This window comes from Talpa europaea (assembly GCF_964194135.1).
Source record: "Talpa europaea genome assembly, chromosome: 7".
Lineage (NCBI taxonomy): Eukaryota > Metazoa > Chordata > Mammalia > Eulipotyphla > Talpidae > Talpa > Talpa europaea.
This window is the reverse complement of record NC_140074.1, coordinates 110,364,701-110,381,813: the sequence shown is the minus strand read 5'-3', so window position 1 is coordinate 110,381,813 and position 17,113 is coordinate 110,364,701. Positions and strand designations below refer to the sequence as shown.

At 47.3% G+C, this 17,113-nt stretch overlaps 1 protein-coding gene across 4 annotated transcripts in view; it reads left to right on the top strand.

The window, feature by feature from the left end:
• MSI2 (musashi RNA binding protein 2) overlaps nucleotides 1-11,920 on the top strand; it is a gene marked incomplete at both ends in the record, with an annotated part of 373,209 nt that extends 361,289 nt beyond the window's left edge. For 2 of the 4 annotated variants that reach the window (XM_084236678.1, XM_084236677.1), the window contains 2 exons: nucleotides 7,538-7,692; nucleotides 9,418-9,459. In XM_084236678.1, the coding sequence (XP_084092804.1) occupies nucleotides 7,538-7,692; nucleotides 9,418-9,459 (197 nt within the window). Of the gene's footprint in view, nucleotides 1-7,483; nucleotides 7,693-9,417; nucleotides 9,460-11,878 lie in introns of those variants that run through there. The other 2 variants (XM_084236676.1, XM_084236675.1) reach the window with 2 other exon arrangements.
• Nucleotides 11,921-17,113: the final 5,193 nt, after the last annotated feature.

The window sequence follows — 17,113 nt, the reverse complement described above, 5'->3', positions numbered from 1 at the left end:
AACATCACCTGTTTCAGCCAGACCGTAAACATCTGTCCCCTGGGTTGATTTCCTCTTCATCTTCTGCTGTGGCGGCCCCTGCATTAGGGAAGCAGTTGCGGCCTGGCAGACAGCTCTCACCAGCAGAGCAGCACCCTTGCCTGGGCAGCCAGGTGTTTCATGATGCCCCAGGGATTCACACTGTGGCTTGCCTTTCCTGGGGCCCTTCTTGATCTTTCCTTCCGTAGAAATAAGCAAATAAGGTCAATCCCTCAGGACCCTTGAAGTCTGGGAGAAACAGGAAACTGACTGTGGCGCCAGAAAATTCTTGTTTGCCCTCAGGTCAAAAACCTGATTTTTTTTTTGACCACCAGCTGAGGTCACTCAAGGCTGCTCCATCCCCAGGATTCACACTGTGAGCTGATGGCCATCAACCATTAGCTACCCTCCTCCCCTCTCCCACCTCCCAGCTCACCCCATCTGGTCCTTGTGAGGAGGAGACACACCCACAGACCCAAACCAAGGCCATTGTAAAAGAGCATCAAGATGGAAAAAGAAGGAGCTGTTTACTGTTGACACATGTGTAGAGTCCCAACCATACCGCTGTCCGGGAGGGTCTGTTCTGGGTGTCGGGGTTTTCTCCTTGCGCTGATCTGAGGGTGGGATGGCATGGATCCCCAGGTCCACCATGAACACATGACCAGAGAGGTTTAGAACCAGCCAGTAGCCAAGTTCTCTCTTTAGGGGGAGTGTGATTTGACCAGAAACTTAGACCATTCTACAAAATAATCAGTCCCAAGTCATAGGAGCCACCACCCACCCATTCCCTGCTAAAATGTGCCAACATTAACTGGCAGACATCAGCACCTCTGGTTTTGAGAAAACAAGTGGAAATTTCAGGCTTAGAGGACTGTGATCTCTGCAACTGGCACCCGTGTGTCTGTGTGTGGACACCAACTTCCCCATCAGGCCAGCGGAGGAGCAAAACACGCCACGTGGCCCGGGCGGTATTTCAGAAGAACCGGGCCCGGAGCTATGTCCAGACTTGTTAACACCAGGTTGAGTGTGTACTTCTCAGTAGTAAGTTTGTTAATCACAGAGAGAGTGAAAAAGAAATACCATTACATTGCTCTCCTAATTCTTCCTGCTTTAAAGTGTCCTTTCCTCTGAAATAGCCTGACGGAGGGTAAATGAAGTTAAAAATCCGGTGTCTTTGTGCCACTAGCATGGATGCCCAGGGCTGAGGGGTGTGGGCCCGTGCACCTGTAGTTGTGGATACCTGGCCCCAGAGAGCATGGGCATGCGCATGTGTAAATGCAGGCACCTGGGCCGAAGGCCAGGGATAAAAGGGTGGTGTCACTCCGAGATGGGACTATGAAGGGGGGGACCACGCTGGGGTGAGACCACGATATAACCCGAAACTGAGAACGCCAGAGAAAGAGTGTAAAATTTGGGGGGCGGTGCTGAGAGGCTGTAGGGGCAGGAATGACACAGGGCAAGTTTTCCTGATCCAGCAGACTGGGGTAAAAGAGGAAGGAGAGTCCTGGAGCCCTCAGTGGCTTTTGCAGGCTTTTATTGGGATTTACCGGATACATGGCAGGCAGGGGTGCTGGGGGGCCGGGAGGCTGGCAGGCTTCCCAGCCCCCAGCAAGTCTTCACTCTTTCTGGGCTCCCCGGCCTTCTCTGCTTCTCTCTCAGCTTCTCTCTCGGCTTCTCTCTCGGCTTCTGCTGGCATCCCCATGACACCGCCCTTACAAGCCCAGTCTTAGCCCAGGTGAATCCCATCTACCTAGGCCCACACCCTACTCCAGGTGCCCGCCATCAGGCCTGCATTCAGGACCGCAGGGTTCCGTCATCTATCCTGATGGCAGGAGGGCAGAAAAGCCTGACATTTTTCCTTACCCTACAGAGGCTCAGCTGCCTGCCTGCCTCCCAGCCTTCCAGCCCCCCTGGCCTACCTGCCCGGCCTGGGATGTCTGCTTGTCCACTACACCTGAATCTCAGCAGATTTTTTTTTTTTGAAGTATATAAAATTGAATGTCCCTGCATCTGGGTTCCTGAACTAATTTTAATTTAATGTGTCATACAGTTTTCCCAGGTTGGATGTCATTACTGGCCCCCTCTCTCCCCGCTCTTTCAGGCCAAGTGAGCTGTAGAAGAAAAGTGTGAGCCTAGGGCCCCGGGGACATAGCTGGCCTGGCAGACTTCGGGAGCGTAACCCCACTTGCTCTGCTCCAAATTGGCCATAAACATTCACAGCTGAAGGTTTCTCCTTCTGATTCAGGAACAGGTTTATCTCTTCATGCTGACTTTCCCCCACTTGACCATCTGCATTAATTTATACCGGCACTACCGTCAGAGGTCACAGAATGTGATTGCAGGTTGGGGCCCCCTGACTCTGTTCTCAGGAAGGCCTTTGGCTACCCAGCTCTTCAGAGTCCTCGAGCAAGGAGCGGCTGACTGTCGGGAGGGCACACACCAGTGAGCGTGTGCTTCTCTGAGGACAGCCAGTGGGTCTAATGGAGAACGTGCTGTCTGACTGGGAACAGAGGGTCCCGCGAGCACCCTGAGCGCGCCCAGCCTGTCTACTCATTCCTTTTTCAGTCAGTTTCTTTCGTGTCTCTAAAACAAACTAAAAACTCTAAAATTCAGTGTGATGAATTAACACAACCCTGCCCATAAAGAATACCATCCAGGCTTAGCCCTCCGTCCTCTATTGTGTTGGGGCTGGGGTTGGAGAATGCAGGCCATGACACCAGCGAGCCTAAACTCCCTTCTGTCGGGCGCTGAAATGCACGGTGTGATGAATTTTGAATGGGACTTGGTGAGGACGGGCCACCATTTTGTTTGTCTCCCCCAGAGCGACATGTGGGGAGGGCGGGTGCAGGGAAGAGGCTCTCTCCCAGAGATGGGCCGGGGGCCACCAGGGCCTCCTGCCTGAGACTAAATCTGAAAGCCACAGATAATTCGAGAAAGCTCATGATTTAAATTGTCTTGAAGGCTGGCCCTGCCCTTGGGGGAAACATGAGACCCACTAAGCCAGGCCCTGGTCCAGTGCTAGCACTGGAGGGGCCCTGGCTCATCCCAGCTACGTGGGCTGAGTGCCTCTGGCAGGGACTTTGCAAACAGTTTCTCTCTCTGGATCAGTAATAATCCAACTTTTGGTCTTGAGAGCCAGAGGTGCCTTCTGGGGGTGCCCCTCCCCCTAGTTCTGGACTCTAGCTTTCTGTCTCAGGTCCAGTGACATCATTCAATGATCAGATGGACATATCTGGACTTCCATTCCCTTCATAGACTGACCGTAGGCCAGTCATCCAGGTGGGGCTTTCCTTGATGGATAGGAAGTTCCTCCTTTTATCCAATGCAAAATTCCCCCATCATTGCTGGCCTCAATGAATTTTCATGCTCCTCATTTCCTGGAATCCTTAATTCAAGATAATTAAATGTACCAGGTGGATGAATTTGATCCTATTGTAAATGGCCTTCTGATTTGCATGGGGAGGGGGGAGTGAATTGTGCTTTCCTCTATCCTATTTTCCTAAATCTGCAAATGCCTGCCTTATAGAGTTCAGCATACACAACTATTTCAACAATCGGTGCATTCATTTTAAATGTAACAAGTTCAGGGTGCTTCTGTTTTTCTCTCACTGAGGTCCACTGAGAGACTAAGGCCCAAGGCATTCATGTTTCAGAGGAGGACTCTGGGGGAGGGAGGGGTGGCATCCCTCCAGGGAACGGGCTTATACCTAAGCACACTGCTTAAGGTCAGTCAGGACCAGGGTCACACTCAGGTCTTCTGACTCCAAGTCCAGTGCTTCTTCCCGCCATGTCAGAGCTGCCCTGAGGATACCTGCTACCTGTACTCAGAAAACCCAGAGGATGCTGGGGGCGGTGGTGAGGAATAAAGAAGAGCCCGCCCAAGATTAAAATGCTCTGGGTGCTGCCCAGAGCAGCTGATAGAGAAGTGACCCCACTCCTCACAGTGAGTCCCCAAACTGCCAACCTGGTACAGGGCTGGCTGCTTACTCTAGGTTCTGCTGCAAGAATGTCAAGGTGTTTGCAAGATTCTGTGATTTTTCTGGGACAGGAATCACAATGTTCAGTGTCTAAACCTCAGCACTGTTTACTTAGCAACATGTAGTAAGACCCCTCGCTCCCTACGTGTGCACACACAGCTCAGCAGTAGACAAGGGGCTTTTGTCCATGACAAGTGATAGCCCGTCCCCTCTTCCTGACCCGATGCTGGCACGTGGGACCTGACCTGACCCCTGGAAATGAGCTTTGGTGCCTGGAGGAAAGTGCCCTCCATCAAGGCCCATCATTGAGAATTGACTGGAGGGTGACTTGTACATGAAGCACCCTCAAACCAGGGAAGCAACGTCATGCTTTATCCTCACCCACCCCACTCCTTACCTCCTTTCCTTTTGAGGTCACAGATTAGAGGGCGAGGGGGCTCCTCAAATGATTCTCTGTAGTGTATAACCCTCCAATGTTCAGTATAAGCTTTCTGAAAGAAAATAACTCTGTCCCCAGTGCCTTTACACTGTTAGACATGTTTACGTGCAAAGCGGCGTTCCTGGTCCTTGCTTACACAGCAGCACTTTTTGCTGGCTGTGGGTCTTCCCAGAGATGCATGGGTTTCCAGGTGGCTTGTTCGGGGACTTTAACTTGCTTTCTGGAGTGCCGGTGCTCTATCCACGGGGAGGGAAGGAGGGAATGATTGACTATTGAACACAGACCAGCTATATGCTCCCAGTCCTTGAACAGAAGCCTTGAGAAAGGGGAACAACCCAGGACTTGGGTTCCGTTGCCGCCGACTGCGCCCTCTGGCGGGGACCTGCGCTCTGATCTTTCGCCCCTGGTTGGGGGGAGGGGAGATATTTGCAAGGTGTCTTTGAGCTAGGACTTGGGCATTGTAAGGTACAAGTGTGTAATAATACAAGACTTGGAGCTTTAAAGCTGCATTTTAATACAGCGCCTTCACAGTGATTTCAGTGTGGGCAGGGAGGGGCACTATAAGCACAAGACAGCAGCTTATTATGAAATTCCCTACAGGCCAACTCTTAAGTTCCAGGCCCCCTGGGCACACAGGAATGGGGGAAGCAGCTGGGGTTGGGGCAAATATCACCAGTCCTTTTGTCTTCTAAGTCTCCAAAGGGGTGCGCTCTGGACAGCATCCTTTGGTGGGCCTGCGGCATCATGTCTTTGGACGAGTCTCTGGGTGGCTCTCTCCAAGACCCAAACTTCCTTTTCGGCAGCCCCTCAATGGGTCGGGCTGACTACCAGCTTCTGGAATCCTCATCTGGCCAGAGGAGAAGAAGCCAACACGGTCTGTCTTCTGTCTACAACTGCCCATTCTGTTACCCTGAAACAGAAGAGCCAAGTCACTTTGTTAGTTACTCTGTAGAGTGGGGAGTCAGCTGCCTGGGTGAACCAGGAGTCCACTGTTTTTCTGTTTTCTCCTGGCCCAGAGGAAGAACGTGTTAGGCCTCGATAATACTGCCTTTTGAATATCTCAGCTTGATATTTGTCTCCAGGAGTGAGACGGGCCAAATGTTATCTGCAATTTAATCTTCTGTATTCAAAAATCCCAGTCCCCTTTGTCTGCCAGTGCGTTCCCAGATCAGCCTTTCACTTACTCTAAGCCTCTGTAATGCTTTTTTTCTCCTTAACTGGCTCTTTCCATAGGTCACTTTACCGATTTCTCAGCGAATGCCTTAAGGGGCCTCACCCTGGGGCCTCCTGCCCCAGAGGGCATCCCGAGATGGAAGTTTCCTTTTGTGGGCCCAGTCAGGAGCCAGGCCCAGCTTGCTCTGGTCTCCTTTGTATCTTCACCACCCCTTTCACGGCCTTCTCTCAGCCTAGCTTAGGTGCATCACGCTCTTCCCATCCCTATTACGAGTGGGTGGAAATCTTCCAGCCTCAGCAGAAGTGGGAGGCCCCAACCTCGGGCCCCTGAGACAAGACCGTGGCTAGTAGAGGGGCACAGATGTTTTCTCCTTCTGCCATTGAAGGCAGCTGGTCGGGAGGGAGCTGAAAGGGAAAAGCAAAGGGAAGCAGAGATTGTGTGAAGAAAATCATGGCAAGGAGCAGGAAATGTATGGGGCACAGATTGTCTGCTTTTGGGAGATGGATTAGCTGTAGGCTAATCAATGAGAACTAACTTTTACAATTAAATGTGTTATTTCCATTTTGGAAAAGAAAAAGTTAAAGCTACTAAGGGGAAACAAAGATGAGACAAAATTATCTGGTTGAGAGAGGGTGGCATCATGGTGGGGAGGTACGATTGACTTGGGGGGAGGTTGAGGGAGGGGACCCAAGTATCTCCTCCCACTGCCCCTCCCCCCAGTGTTGTCAGGATCCCTGGGTGCGAAGTCCCATCTCTGTAGCAAAGGTGCATTCCTAGTTCTTTTTCTCAGTCTGGAGTTTCTATGAGAGGAAAACTAACAGAAAGCAGGCATTGCAGGATCTTTGCTTACCTATAAGTCGGTTCAGCGAGTATGCTCTGCATTCATACTTCTTTGTCTTTTTTTTTAAAAAAAAAAACAAAAGGAAAAAAAGTTTAAACCCCCCCTTTCCTTCCACTGCAGGAGGTGAGTGTGTGGGTATCCTCTAGACTCATTGGCTTTCACCGGCTTTGGCCCGCCCCTGTCTCCAGATTCGCCATCCCCACCCCATCCCCTCCCTCCATCCCCTGCTCTCCACCCCAAAAGGGAAACTCTGCCACCATCATTACGGTTCTGTTAAGATGCCCAGATTTTCATGACATATCCCATCCTCCGACCACGGCCACGTTCAGTATTGACGACTTCCATGCAGGGATGTAAAACGGGAGGGGTGGGGAGGGAGGGAGTAGCCAGTGGGGAGAGGGAAGTGGTTGGGGTGGGGGGGAGGCTGGAGAATGGAGATCTTTTTTTTGTCTTTAAAAAAAAAAAAAAACAAATTTGTCATTTAATGGATCCAAAAACAAAAAAAAATGAACCAAACCAAAAAAAAAAAATCCCCTCCCCAAAGATTTTTTTTTTTTCCTGGACACAAATTGCTTTGTTTCCTGTCACGTTTTAATATCAATATTAACACAATGTGTAGTCTAAAACTAGTTCCTTTGTAGTTTGCATGGGATGTGAATGCTGTCTCAACGTGCCCAAATCTAGACAAGACTGCATGAGCATCAATTCAGATGTGAAAAAAAATCTCTCTTTCTCTCTCTCTCTTCCATATATATCTCTATTTCTATTGTGATAATTTGGTGGGCAGTGAAGCACCTCCGGTTGGTTGCCGTAGTGTGTTGAATGATTGTTTTTTTATTCTCTATTTTTGGAGCTCCAAGCTTCTTAGTAGTAGCCTGGGCTGAGTATTCTTGAGTCCCTGCTGATGTTTTCGCATGGCCTTGGTTGAGTGTTAGAAGTTGGGCCTCAGCTGTTTTTCTCGAGTGTTTGGCTTGTAATGACCGGTGCATGCCTGGCTTCTGGCCTCATACCCAGCTCTATTCTCTGCACACCAGTCCTGAATAGCTACAGTGCTCAACCGAATTTTGGCGCGCCCGCTTCCCCGGCAGGCTCCAACCCGGCGCGGCCCGGAGGCTTCCCGGGGGCCAACAGCCCAGGACCTGTCGCCGATCTCTACGGCCCTGCCAGCCAGGACTCCGGAGTGGGGAATTACATAAGTGCGGCCAGCCCACAGCCAGGCTCGGGCTTCGGCCACGGCATAGCTGTAAGTACCTGCCTTCCCTTGCCCTCCCTCTGCCTCCTTCCTGCCCATCTCCTGTGGTCTGTGGGGAGGATGTGCCAGGAAAACCCAGAGTTGGGAGCCAAGGAAAGGGCAGTAGGTCCTGTCAAGGTCACATCAATAGGCTGGGGCTGATGCCTACTCGCTTGGATGGTCCCTGAGCACCAGCAGGCCAGGCACGCTGTGTGGCCAGGTGATGGCATGGAAGGAGCGTGGGCAGGTCAGGTTCAGATCATCCCTCCACCCCTCCAGCCCATGGGACCTTGAGCCACTTCTAGAACCCCCTGGCTGCAGAATGAAATAAGTATGCCTCCCTGGAAAGATAGAATTCGTGGAAATGGGGTCTGTCACCTGCTGGCGTGTACTCGGGCCTCAATGTCAGCCCCTCTCCTGCCATCGGGAGACTGCCATGCAGGCCGGGGTCTGACAGTAGCAGCCTTAGTGGGTAGAGTCCCCACCTAAGGCCCAGCGGCCACACTGGTGCCAGGGGCACGGTGGGTGGTGCGAGCCCCCTCCCAGGAAACTCCCTCCGCTAATATTTCTTGCAGTTTCCAGGTTCAAGTAAGTTCCCATGTGCATTCTTTAGCTGTGGCCCCCCCGAAGGCCAGATGCATTTGATAATTGTATTGCTCTGTGGTTCTATAATCTGACTAATCCAGGCAATGGAAATTTGCTTAACAGATTTGCATGCTGTTTTCAGATTGTATTGTTCTTCCCCCTCCCGGTGTGTGTGAGCATGAATGTGCCTGAGCCCACTCGCTCTCCGTCCCTGCCATTTGGGAAACAGAAAATTGGCCAACCTCAGCATTTTGGAGGCAGTTTAGTTTTGAGTTAAGATGGGAGTGTCTGCTGTCCCAGGTCATACACCTGTCAGACTCTGCTTGGGGGAGAAAGCAGAAGAGCCTGCCTCAGAGGCTATACCGGGGAGAACAAAATAGGCTGGTCCAGATAGGCTGGACCCCCGGGGCAGCTGGATCGCTGCACCCCAGCAGTGGAAGACACACACACATACACACACACACACACACACACACTTCTGCCAGCCCTGGCCTATGCGGACTGGGTCCTTATTCACTGCACTCCGAAGCTAGTATCACTTCAGTCAGTAGTTTGAAGAGTCGAGTCACTTTGGATCCACAGAATACCCGATCCCAACTATTATTCAGCTTTGAGCTGCATCAGTTTGGGAGACCGTCCATCACCACTTAGAACACGACTCATTTCCATTTTCAGCGCCCAGAAATACAGACCCTATTTGTTCTTAAAAACCTGGGTCTTTTGACCTGCATGCTGTGATGGTTTTCTGAAATAACCACGCAGCATCACATCTTGTCAGCACAGGCCGGGCTTTCTCCCCCGCTGGAGCAGATGGGACTATGGACAGAGACACTGTTATCTTTGCCCTCCGGGGAACCGGGCCGCAGTGCCTGTCATCGGGGGCAAGAGCCACCCTTGCCCATCACTCACCCTCCCCCAATTTGGCTCTCGATTTTCCTCTGGCTGAGCAGACAGGCTTTGGGTGGGAAGTGAAGCCCGAGGGGTTGGAGCTGGGGAGGGTGTCATCCTGGCCCCCCATGGCACAGTGTCTCAGAATTACATATTCATGCTGGCAACCACAGTCTAGTCCTAGAGATAATTTCCTTTCCCAGAATATGACAATCTGTTCCCATGTATAGCGTGCTGATGACCTTAACAATTGTGCAATTTTAGGGACCTTTGATTGCAACGGCCTTTACAAATGGATACCATTGAGCAGGTGCTTTCGTTGCCATCTCACTCTGAGGTATTACCTTCTCTGCCATGTGTTCCCGCCCGCGGGCCTGTGGTACCTGTGTGCGCACTGGGCATGCACGTACGCACGGCCTGGCCTCATCGCGCCAACATCTCTCTCTCTTCTTTCCAGACCCCTTTTCGGGGTGGGGGAGGGGGGGCAAAAAAAAAAAAGCCTTTTAATCTCTCATCCCTTTCTCCAGCTTTAATCATGACCCCTTACTTTTTCTTCTTTTTTTTTTTTTTTTTTTACTGTCTTTTTTCTTTCTTTCTTGATTTGGTTCTTTTGATCCCTTTATTTTCTCCACCCCCTCATCTCTCTCTGTCTTGAAATACAATCAAGAGTGTGGGAAACTGGAAGGCGACCTCATGCTGTGCCCGTCCCTGGGGGGTGGAGGCAGGGAAATGCTGGGCTCCTGCCAACCTGGGGGCGAGGGCCAGGGCCGCTCTCCAGGACCTTGCATGAAGGCCTTGTGGGTTGCTGGGTCCCTTCAGCTCCTCTGAGCTCACCAGGTTCAGCCAATGGGGTTCTTGCAGTCAAACAGCCAGACTCCATCTTTTAGTGAAAAGAAAACATTTTTGCCAGTAACTACTGAGTAATTATCCAGATTACCACACGAAAAGCAAATTAAATTAACGACATCACCTGCATAACGTGGATTTGGATCCCTGCCAGTTTCCTAACCTTTTAAACTGAGCTCAAGTTAATTAAACATTTTTTTAATCACTTTGATGGGGATATGGAAGGGGTGGAGTGGAGGAGAGGGGAGGTTGAGCCATCAGTGAGGGAGCCTCTCGCCACATTCTCATTTGAAAATCCTATCTGTCATTCTTGGGAAGAACGCCAAGAAGGGAGAAGGGTTCTCGAAGGAAAACAAAATGTGTCAGCGCATTAGTTTGGGGGCTTGAAACACGGGTCTGTGTCTTTGGAAGAAGGAGGGGGATAGCTGAGGCCTGGGGTAGGTCCCACTGGGAAAATCTCAGCACGGCAGGGGTGCCTTCCACTCTGGAGTTGAGACACAGGAGGAGCAAAGGAAGTGAATTTGCCACTTTGGCTTACAGCAGTAGGGTGCCTCTCCTGAAGAGGGAGGGGTGGCTCCCCGCTGAGCCAGCTCTCGGGCCCTGTAGGTTGGGCCCAGTCAGGGGAGCGACTTGAGTTGAGTTCCATAAATCTCTTGGATTTCTCTAATGTTGCTGCTAAGGAATCACCTCAACTAACGCAACTGCCTCTCTTAACCAAATAAACCCCGTGTGTGAAATCTCCCCACCCTTCGCCTCCACTTCCCTTCGAGCACTGACCCAGCCATTGCTGGCCAGAGCCAGAGGCCACTAACAGTCTGAAGGAGAGCTACTCACTACTAATGAGACTGGGTTTGGGGGCCCAGGGAAGTAATGTTCCTCTGAGAGCGAGGTGGACTGATCTAGCCAATTATTTTGGGGATTGAAGGTGGCTCCAGCCTTCTGTGGAGTCAGATGTTGAGGGGATTTAATCGCCACCAGGCACAGCAGCTCCCTGGAAAGCCAGATGCTGGGATTGCCCGTGTTGCCTCCCTCTTCCCCCTGCCCCCGGGACAATGAGAAGTGAGGTGTGCTTCCCTCCTGCCATGCCCTCCAGGTCACTTGGGCCTTTCCGTGGGGTGGGGAGAGAAGGGGTGCTCCCAGCCCATCACCCTCTACAGCTCTAGGACTCAATTTCCAGAGAAGGGTGAGCTAGCCGAGGGGGGGTCAGTGGGAGCTATCAGCCCACCCCCAGCCAAATGGGGTCATGAGCCAAATGGAGTCATCTGGTGGCACAACAACATACACTTTGTTCCCCAGAGAGGTGACCCTCTTATATTTAGTGCCATCCAGGCTCAGCGTCAGTTCTGGGAGTTTCCGTTAACAAGCCTGGGTACCCTGTTTTCATTTCCAGGGCCACCCCTGGTTATTTGTTGTGTACGGTTTTATAAGTGTCCTGACCTTAAATCCTTAGTACGTCAGATGATGTTTTTAGTAGAAACGTACACTTTCAGTTGACCGTCATTGGTGGGTACCTAATAAAGGCAGAAGTTTCTTAAACATTTAGCTTTGAAAATAAGTTTCAGCGTGGCCGCTTTTGCTGACCACCTTTCGGCCCCTTCCTCCAGAATTCTATAAGTCTCAATCAGCAAAATAGCAAACCAGCAAACAAAGGGTTATAGGGCACCCGCTGCCAAGCATCGGGCATGGCTTAGATGTCATATGTCCCCAGCTGTGACCCCAGTAAGCTGCTAGCCAGGCCAGGAGCCCGATGTAGTCACACTTTAAAAGCGCTAGTTAAAAAGTTGGAATGTGTTGTCTGCTTGCCTGACACTTCTTCTTTCTCCTCCCACCCCCACTTTTCTGCTCTCTTCCTGACACCCCAACCTCGTGCACCCTGCAGAGCATACCTGGATGTCCAGGCAAGACTGGGCGAAGTTTCTGAGTGGCCCTTTGTTTAGGTGATGTCATCAGACCTGGGCCCCCACCAGCCTCACTCCTCACCCCAACCAGAGATGGCTCACTTCGGATCGAGGGTTGACTACATCTCATCATCTCACGAATCTGCTGTAATATAAGACAACAGCTTTTAAATGTGTATATAACCCATGATTTTGGTTTTGTTTTATTTTTTCTTGATGGTTTCCCTTCCCCTTTCTCCTTTTAAATCTCTTTGAATCACATTTGGTAGTGATTTTGACTTAGTCCAGTAGTCATATAGCTTTAATATCTAGTTCAAAGCTAACCATAGTATAATTGTTATTATTAAGGTATTTTTTTCTTTAAAATTTTTTTGCTTGTTATGATTCTGTTCTCACTTTTAAAGGATGCTGAGATGGTAAAATGAATACTCTCAATATTTTGGTACCAGTTCCAAGACTGTCTGAACTGTCAGGTGGAACTTTAGCACACAGGGAAGCGAAGTTGTGAAGTGTGGAGCGGGAGGTGGACATGAACTTTCCACTTTGCATTGTATAAGAAGTGAGATGTAGTAAGCTAATTAACAGACTCTATAGCGGTTCTTTTTTGTGATGTCTCTTTGTTAACCTAAGTATATCTATTTTCGGCAATAAGGTAAGGACGACAATGTTTTGAGTGTCCTCCTTTTCTATAAGTGCTTTTTTTCTGTTGAAAGAGGTGATATTATAAGGTTTTTTGAAATTGTGAATTCTAAAAAAAAGAAATGTTGTAAATACAATTCCATTAACTACATAGAAACTATTAAGAAAGAGAGAATCAAAAATATTTTTGTGAGGGCGTCGGTCCCGGGCAGTTTGATGCTCTGTGGAAGGAGGAGGGAAAGAACTATAACCAAGTCAGTTACTGAGTCTAGAACACCAGCTGCCAGACCGACCCCAGAAGAGTTAGAACACTGTTTAGCTCCTTTCGTCTGTGTGATAGACCTAAGAACTGTATTAGTGTCATACCAGCATATTATCTTCTCGTCTGTGCACAGCTTCAAATGTTACCGTCTAGTTAGATTTTTATTTAAAATATGAAAAACTGCTTTTCCCAAGACGTTTTTTAAAAACAAAGCTACAATTTTAATATTTAACATATTTAAAGTTTCAAAGCACACCTGTTTGGCTTGGGTGGGGAGGGGTGGGGGGACATTCTTTTTCAGTCTTAATTTTTAAATATTTGATCATTTTCTATTGTCCAATCATTTCAGCACCTCCAAAGGTCCCTAGGACACTTGGCCTCTCTTCTTCCCCCCCACCCCCCCACTCGCCGCCCCCCCACCACTCTGGGGACCCATGGGCCAGGAGTGGACAAGCCTGCATTCATGAAACCTTTCTCCATTCACTTTCTATTTACAAATTAGGAAATCAAACTTTTGGTTTATATATTTTTTTCAATACCTCAGTGCTGCAAGTATCATCAGAGAGGCTATGGAAGAATTTTTTTTTTAATTTATTGTAGATGTAAACAGAATTTTAAAAATAAAAAGTATAAACATCGCTGCACTGTGACTGGTGGGAAAAACTGACAGTTTCCTGTTTGCACATGTTGAACATTTGGCTGTTATAATATATGGTCCTCGGTTGGGGAAAGATACTTATGATGAAGGATATTTTTTAATTTAACTTTTTTTTAATATTGGTAATAGGTCGGCAACAGCAACTATAGAAGTACAACTCGACAGATGGCATTAAAACATATTGTAGTGTGGATATATATTTTTTCTTTTTTAAAATGTGATATTGACGTTTTATTAATATTTTTTAAATTGTTACGTTTATAAATTTGGTACTTAAGGCACAGCCAGTATGAGACACTGAATGCGACATTTATTATAAAGAGCTGCTGCACTCCTATTTTTATAAATTTTACTAACAAAGTAGACTGATGTAGGCATTCACAGACATGGTAGGGCAAAAGCATCTTCAAACAAAAGGCTCCAATATGCTAACGCAGAAAGAAAGAAAAAAAAGCCTTTTTCAATTCTAATTAAACAGCAACAACATTTGAAAAAAAAGAAAAATCATGTCCTTTGTTTTTCCAATAAAATGTTAGGTTGTTTGGTAAGATTTTTTTTTTTTTTTTGGTTTGGGTTTTTTGTTTGTTTGTTTTCTTTTTTTATTTCCAAACAACCAGGTTAAGTAAAATGCTGGGCGCTTTTAAAATATCAAAACTTGTTCAAGTAATAAAATAACAGAATAGAAATTTAATCTAAAAAAAAAAAAGACAATAAATTCCCAGAAATTCAGTGTCTAGACTAGGGAATTTGATGACTATTTTGTCCATGTTGGTGATGTACTACCTTCCTTTCGCTGCATCCCGTCACCTCATAGAAGACTCTTTGTTGATCATTGTCTGTTAATAATGTATAAAATGGCGATCTCGTAAGCGTGCTGTCCTGGTACTAGTGTAGTGACTTTTTTTCTCCTCTTTCTTCTAGTACATATTGATAGGTATAACGTAATTAAGGTTTAAAAAATTAGACATAGTTATTCAGATTTAGGACCAGTAAGGATAGAACTTTCTCTTATTTATGAAAAAAAAAATGCTAATAATTTTGGGGCAGTTTTTTCTTTTCAATTTTTTTTTTCAATTTCAAGTTTTGATTTTAATTTTGCTGATCTGATGTGGTTTCAACTAACCCAAGGTGTCACGATGTTCAAATGCCGGCAGACTCAACGGCGTTTTGTAGATTCCCACCCCCCCCCAACTGTGAAGGGGTGTGCCATACTACCTTAAATGCTAATGCTAGATATGCAAAACTGGATTTTTTTAATTTATTTTTTAAAAGAGGGAGGCATGGTATATTAAAATGATTTTACTAAGAGAAAAAAAATATTTTTTTAAGAATGCTCAGAAGAAATTGATAATCTGTGTGAATATGTTTTAGATGTTTATAATACCTTTTGAAGAGACCCAGTAGCCCATAGCACAAATCTCGTGGAAATCTGATATGTTTTAATGTGGCTACCTAGGTTAAGGTTCACGTTAGTCCCCCACTCATCTAGAAGTCCATTTTGAAAGATTTTTGTAAATTATTTTAGCTCGGATGTTCAGCCTCGTCTTCGTTTCAGTCGAGCTCAATGGCGAACGTGGGAACCACCTTTAGCCTTCCCTGGGGGAGAAACCCTCTTGGCTGATGGCTTTTCCCCGGGATCATAAAATAGCCACCGGGTGACTTTCTGGCTTCCAGATCCATCTGCCTGGGGCCCCCCAAACTCCTCTCCTCCTCTCCCAAGCAGAGGAGAGTGAGTGGCATTAGCTCCTGGACCATTCCTGGTTCTGCCTGGACGTGGAGCTGACGGGGATGACCAAGCTCTCGGCGTCCTCTCCAGAGCTTGCAGACCCGGTTTGTGGCCTTCCTCACACCCATTGGGAAAACCAAACAGCCTCGTGCTCTGTCCCAGTCGCTCATTGGCTTGATTCAAACGAAGCCCCAACAGGCCTTTGCGTTTCTATCCTTCATAACCTTCATCTTAATTTGAACTCGTAGCTTGGACTTTAAGGTAGCATGGCTCTATTGCTGTCAATTTTAATGTTTCACTGCACAGCGATTCACAGCCAATGAATGTTACACACATCTTGCTAGACTAGTATAAAAATCATTGGGTAATTGTTGGTTCTAATGACCTGAAAGGTGTTCAGTTTCTGTTTTCAGTTTTGTTTTTTGGGTTGTTTTTTTTTTTTTTTTTCCTTTGGGGTTCTTTTTCATTTGGGGATTTTGAAAGAAAAAAAAACTTATTTTTTTGGTTCCAAATAGAAAAGCAGAACCTATTTTGATCTTTAGTGCAAACGAGGGCTAGGGACTTAGCCACCACCACCACACTGCTTCATTCTGCCATTCACTCACTGCAGCATAATCAAGAATAAAGCAATATAGTTTACTACATTTTTTTATTGAAGGTCAGCCATGCTTTCTGTATTATATTGCATATGAAATTGTTTACAAAAGAAACACTAACTCATATTTCTCTTTATCGGTTGGGAGTGGCACGCAGGGATAGAGAGAGACGGGGGCGGGGGTTGGGTAGGAGTAGAGAGATTTCTTTCTTGAATGTGCTTCGCAAGTCAGGCAAGGAAGGCAAAAGCAAGGGAGGAGAGAGGGACAGACAGGGGCAAGCACATTGAAGAGAGACACCGAGGGCCTCCCCACCCTCACCCTAAGCAGAAAAGAAGCAGAAGTCAGCTCAGCCCAGTCCTGGGCAAAGACACTACACAAGGAAACGCTGTAAGTTAAGCAATACTTTAATACTGTAATGTTTGTTTTCTTTTTCTTTCTTTTTTTTAACCAAAAAAAAAAAAAACAACCGTAAACTAAAACACACAAAAAAAATACATAAATGAAGCCCACCCCTCTGGGGAAGTAACCTTAATCCAAACACTTGGCTTTCAGAAAATCAGAATGTATTGTCTCGGACAGGATTTCATTTCTGGGAGGCAGGGGGGTGAGGAGGGAGGGGGATGGGGACTGAGACAGAAGTTTCGGAGCCTCCCGAGAAGGCTCTCCGCTACTGTATTCTGTACATACTGTACCATCCTGTGTGGAATCTGTGAGTGTCCTCTTGCGTAGCGTGGGCTAGCCAATCTGCCGTTCATGGTGTATTGTAAACTCGGAATTCCATATGTAATAGGATGCAAGTCTAAACGTTTCATGTGGACATAAATGTATCTAAATAAAACTTTCCCTAGCACTGTGGCTGACCTCACCCTTACTTTTATACTTTAGTATGAAACTGATGACAACTTTGGTAGTGAGTATTTTTTTTATATATATACATATATATGTATCTATATATATATATATCTCAAGCATCTTTCAGGTCTTTGTGTGTGGCTTTCTTAAAGCCCTGTTGTAAAAAATTACTATGTGGATGGCAGTCTCTCACATCACAGATGTGGAAAGTATAATTTTATATTTGTATTTTCAAATAAATAAGTTTGTGAAAGGTTTCCATCCTCTACTGTGGTCCAGAAATCAATGTGTTTGTCTGACAAAAAAAAAAAAATAAAATAAAATAAACTGTTTTGAACAGAGTTGTTGGTGTTCTTTCACTTTCAGGAGGGGGTTGGAGTGGGGCTTGTTGTTCGGTTTGGGGGTTGTCATCAATCATGCCTGCCTCCCTCACCCCTCAGCATGAAAGCTGCTCACAGGCTTCCAACAGAAAGGAAGCCCTTT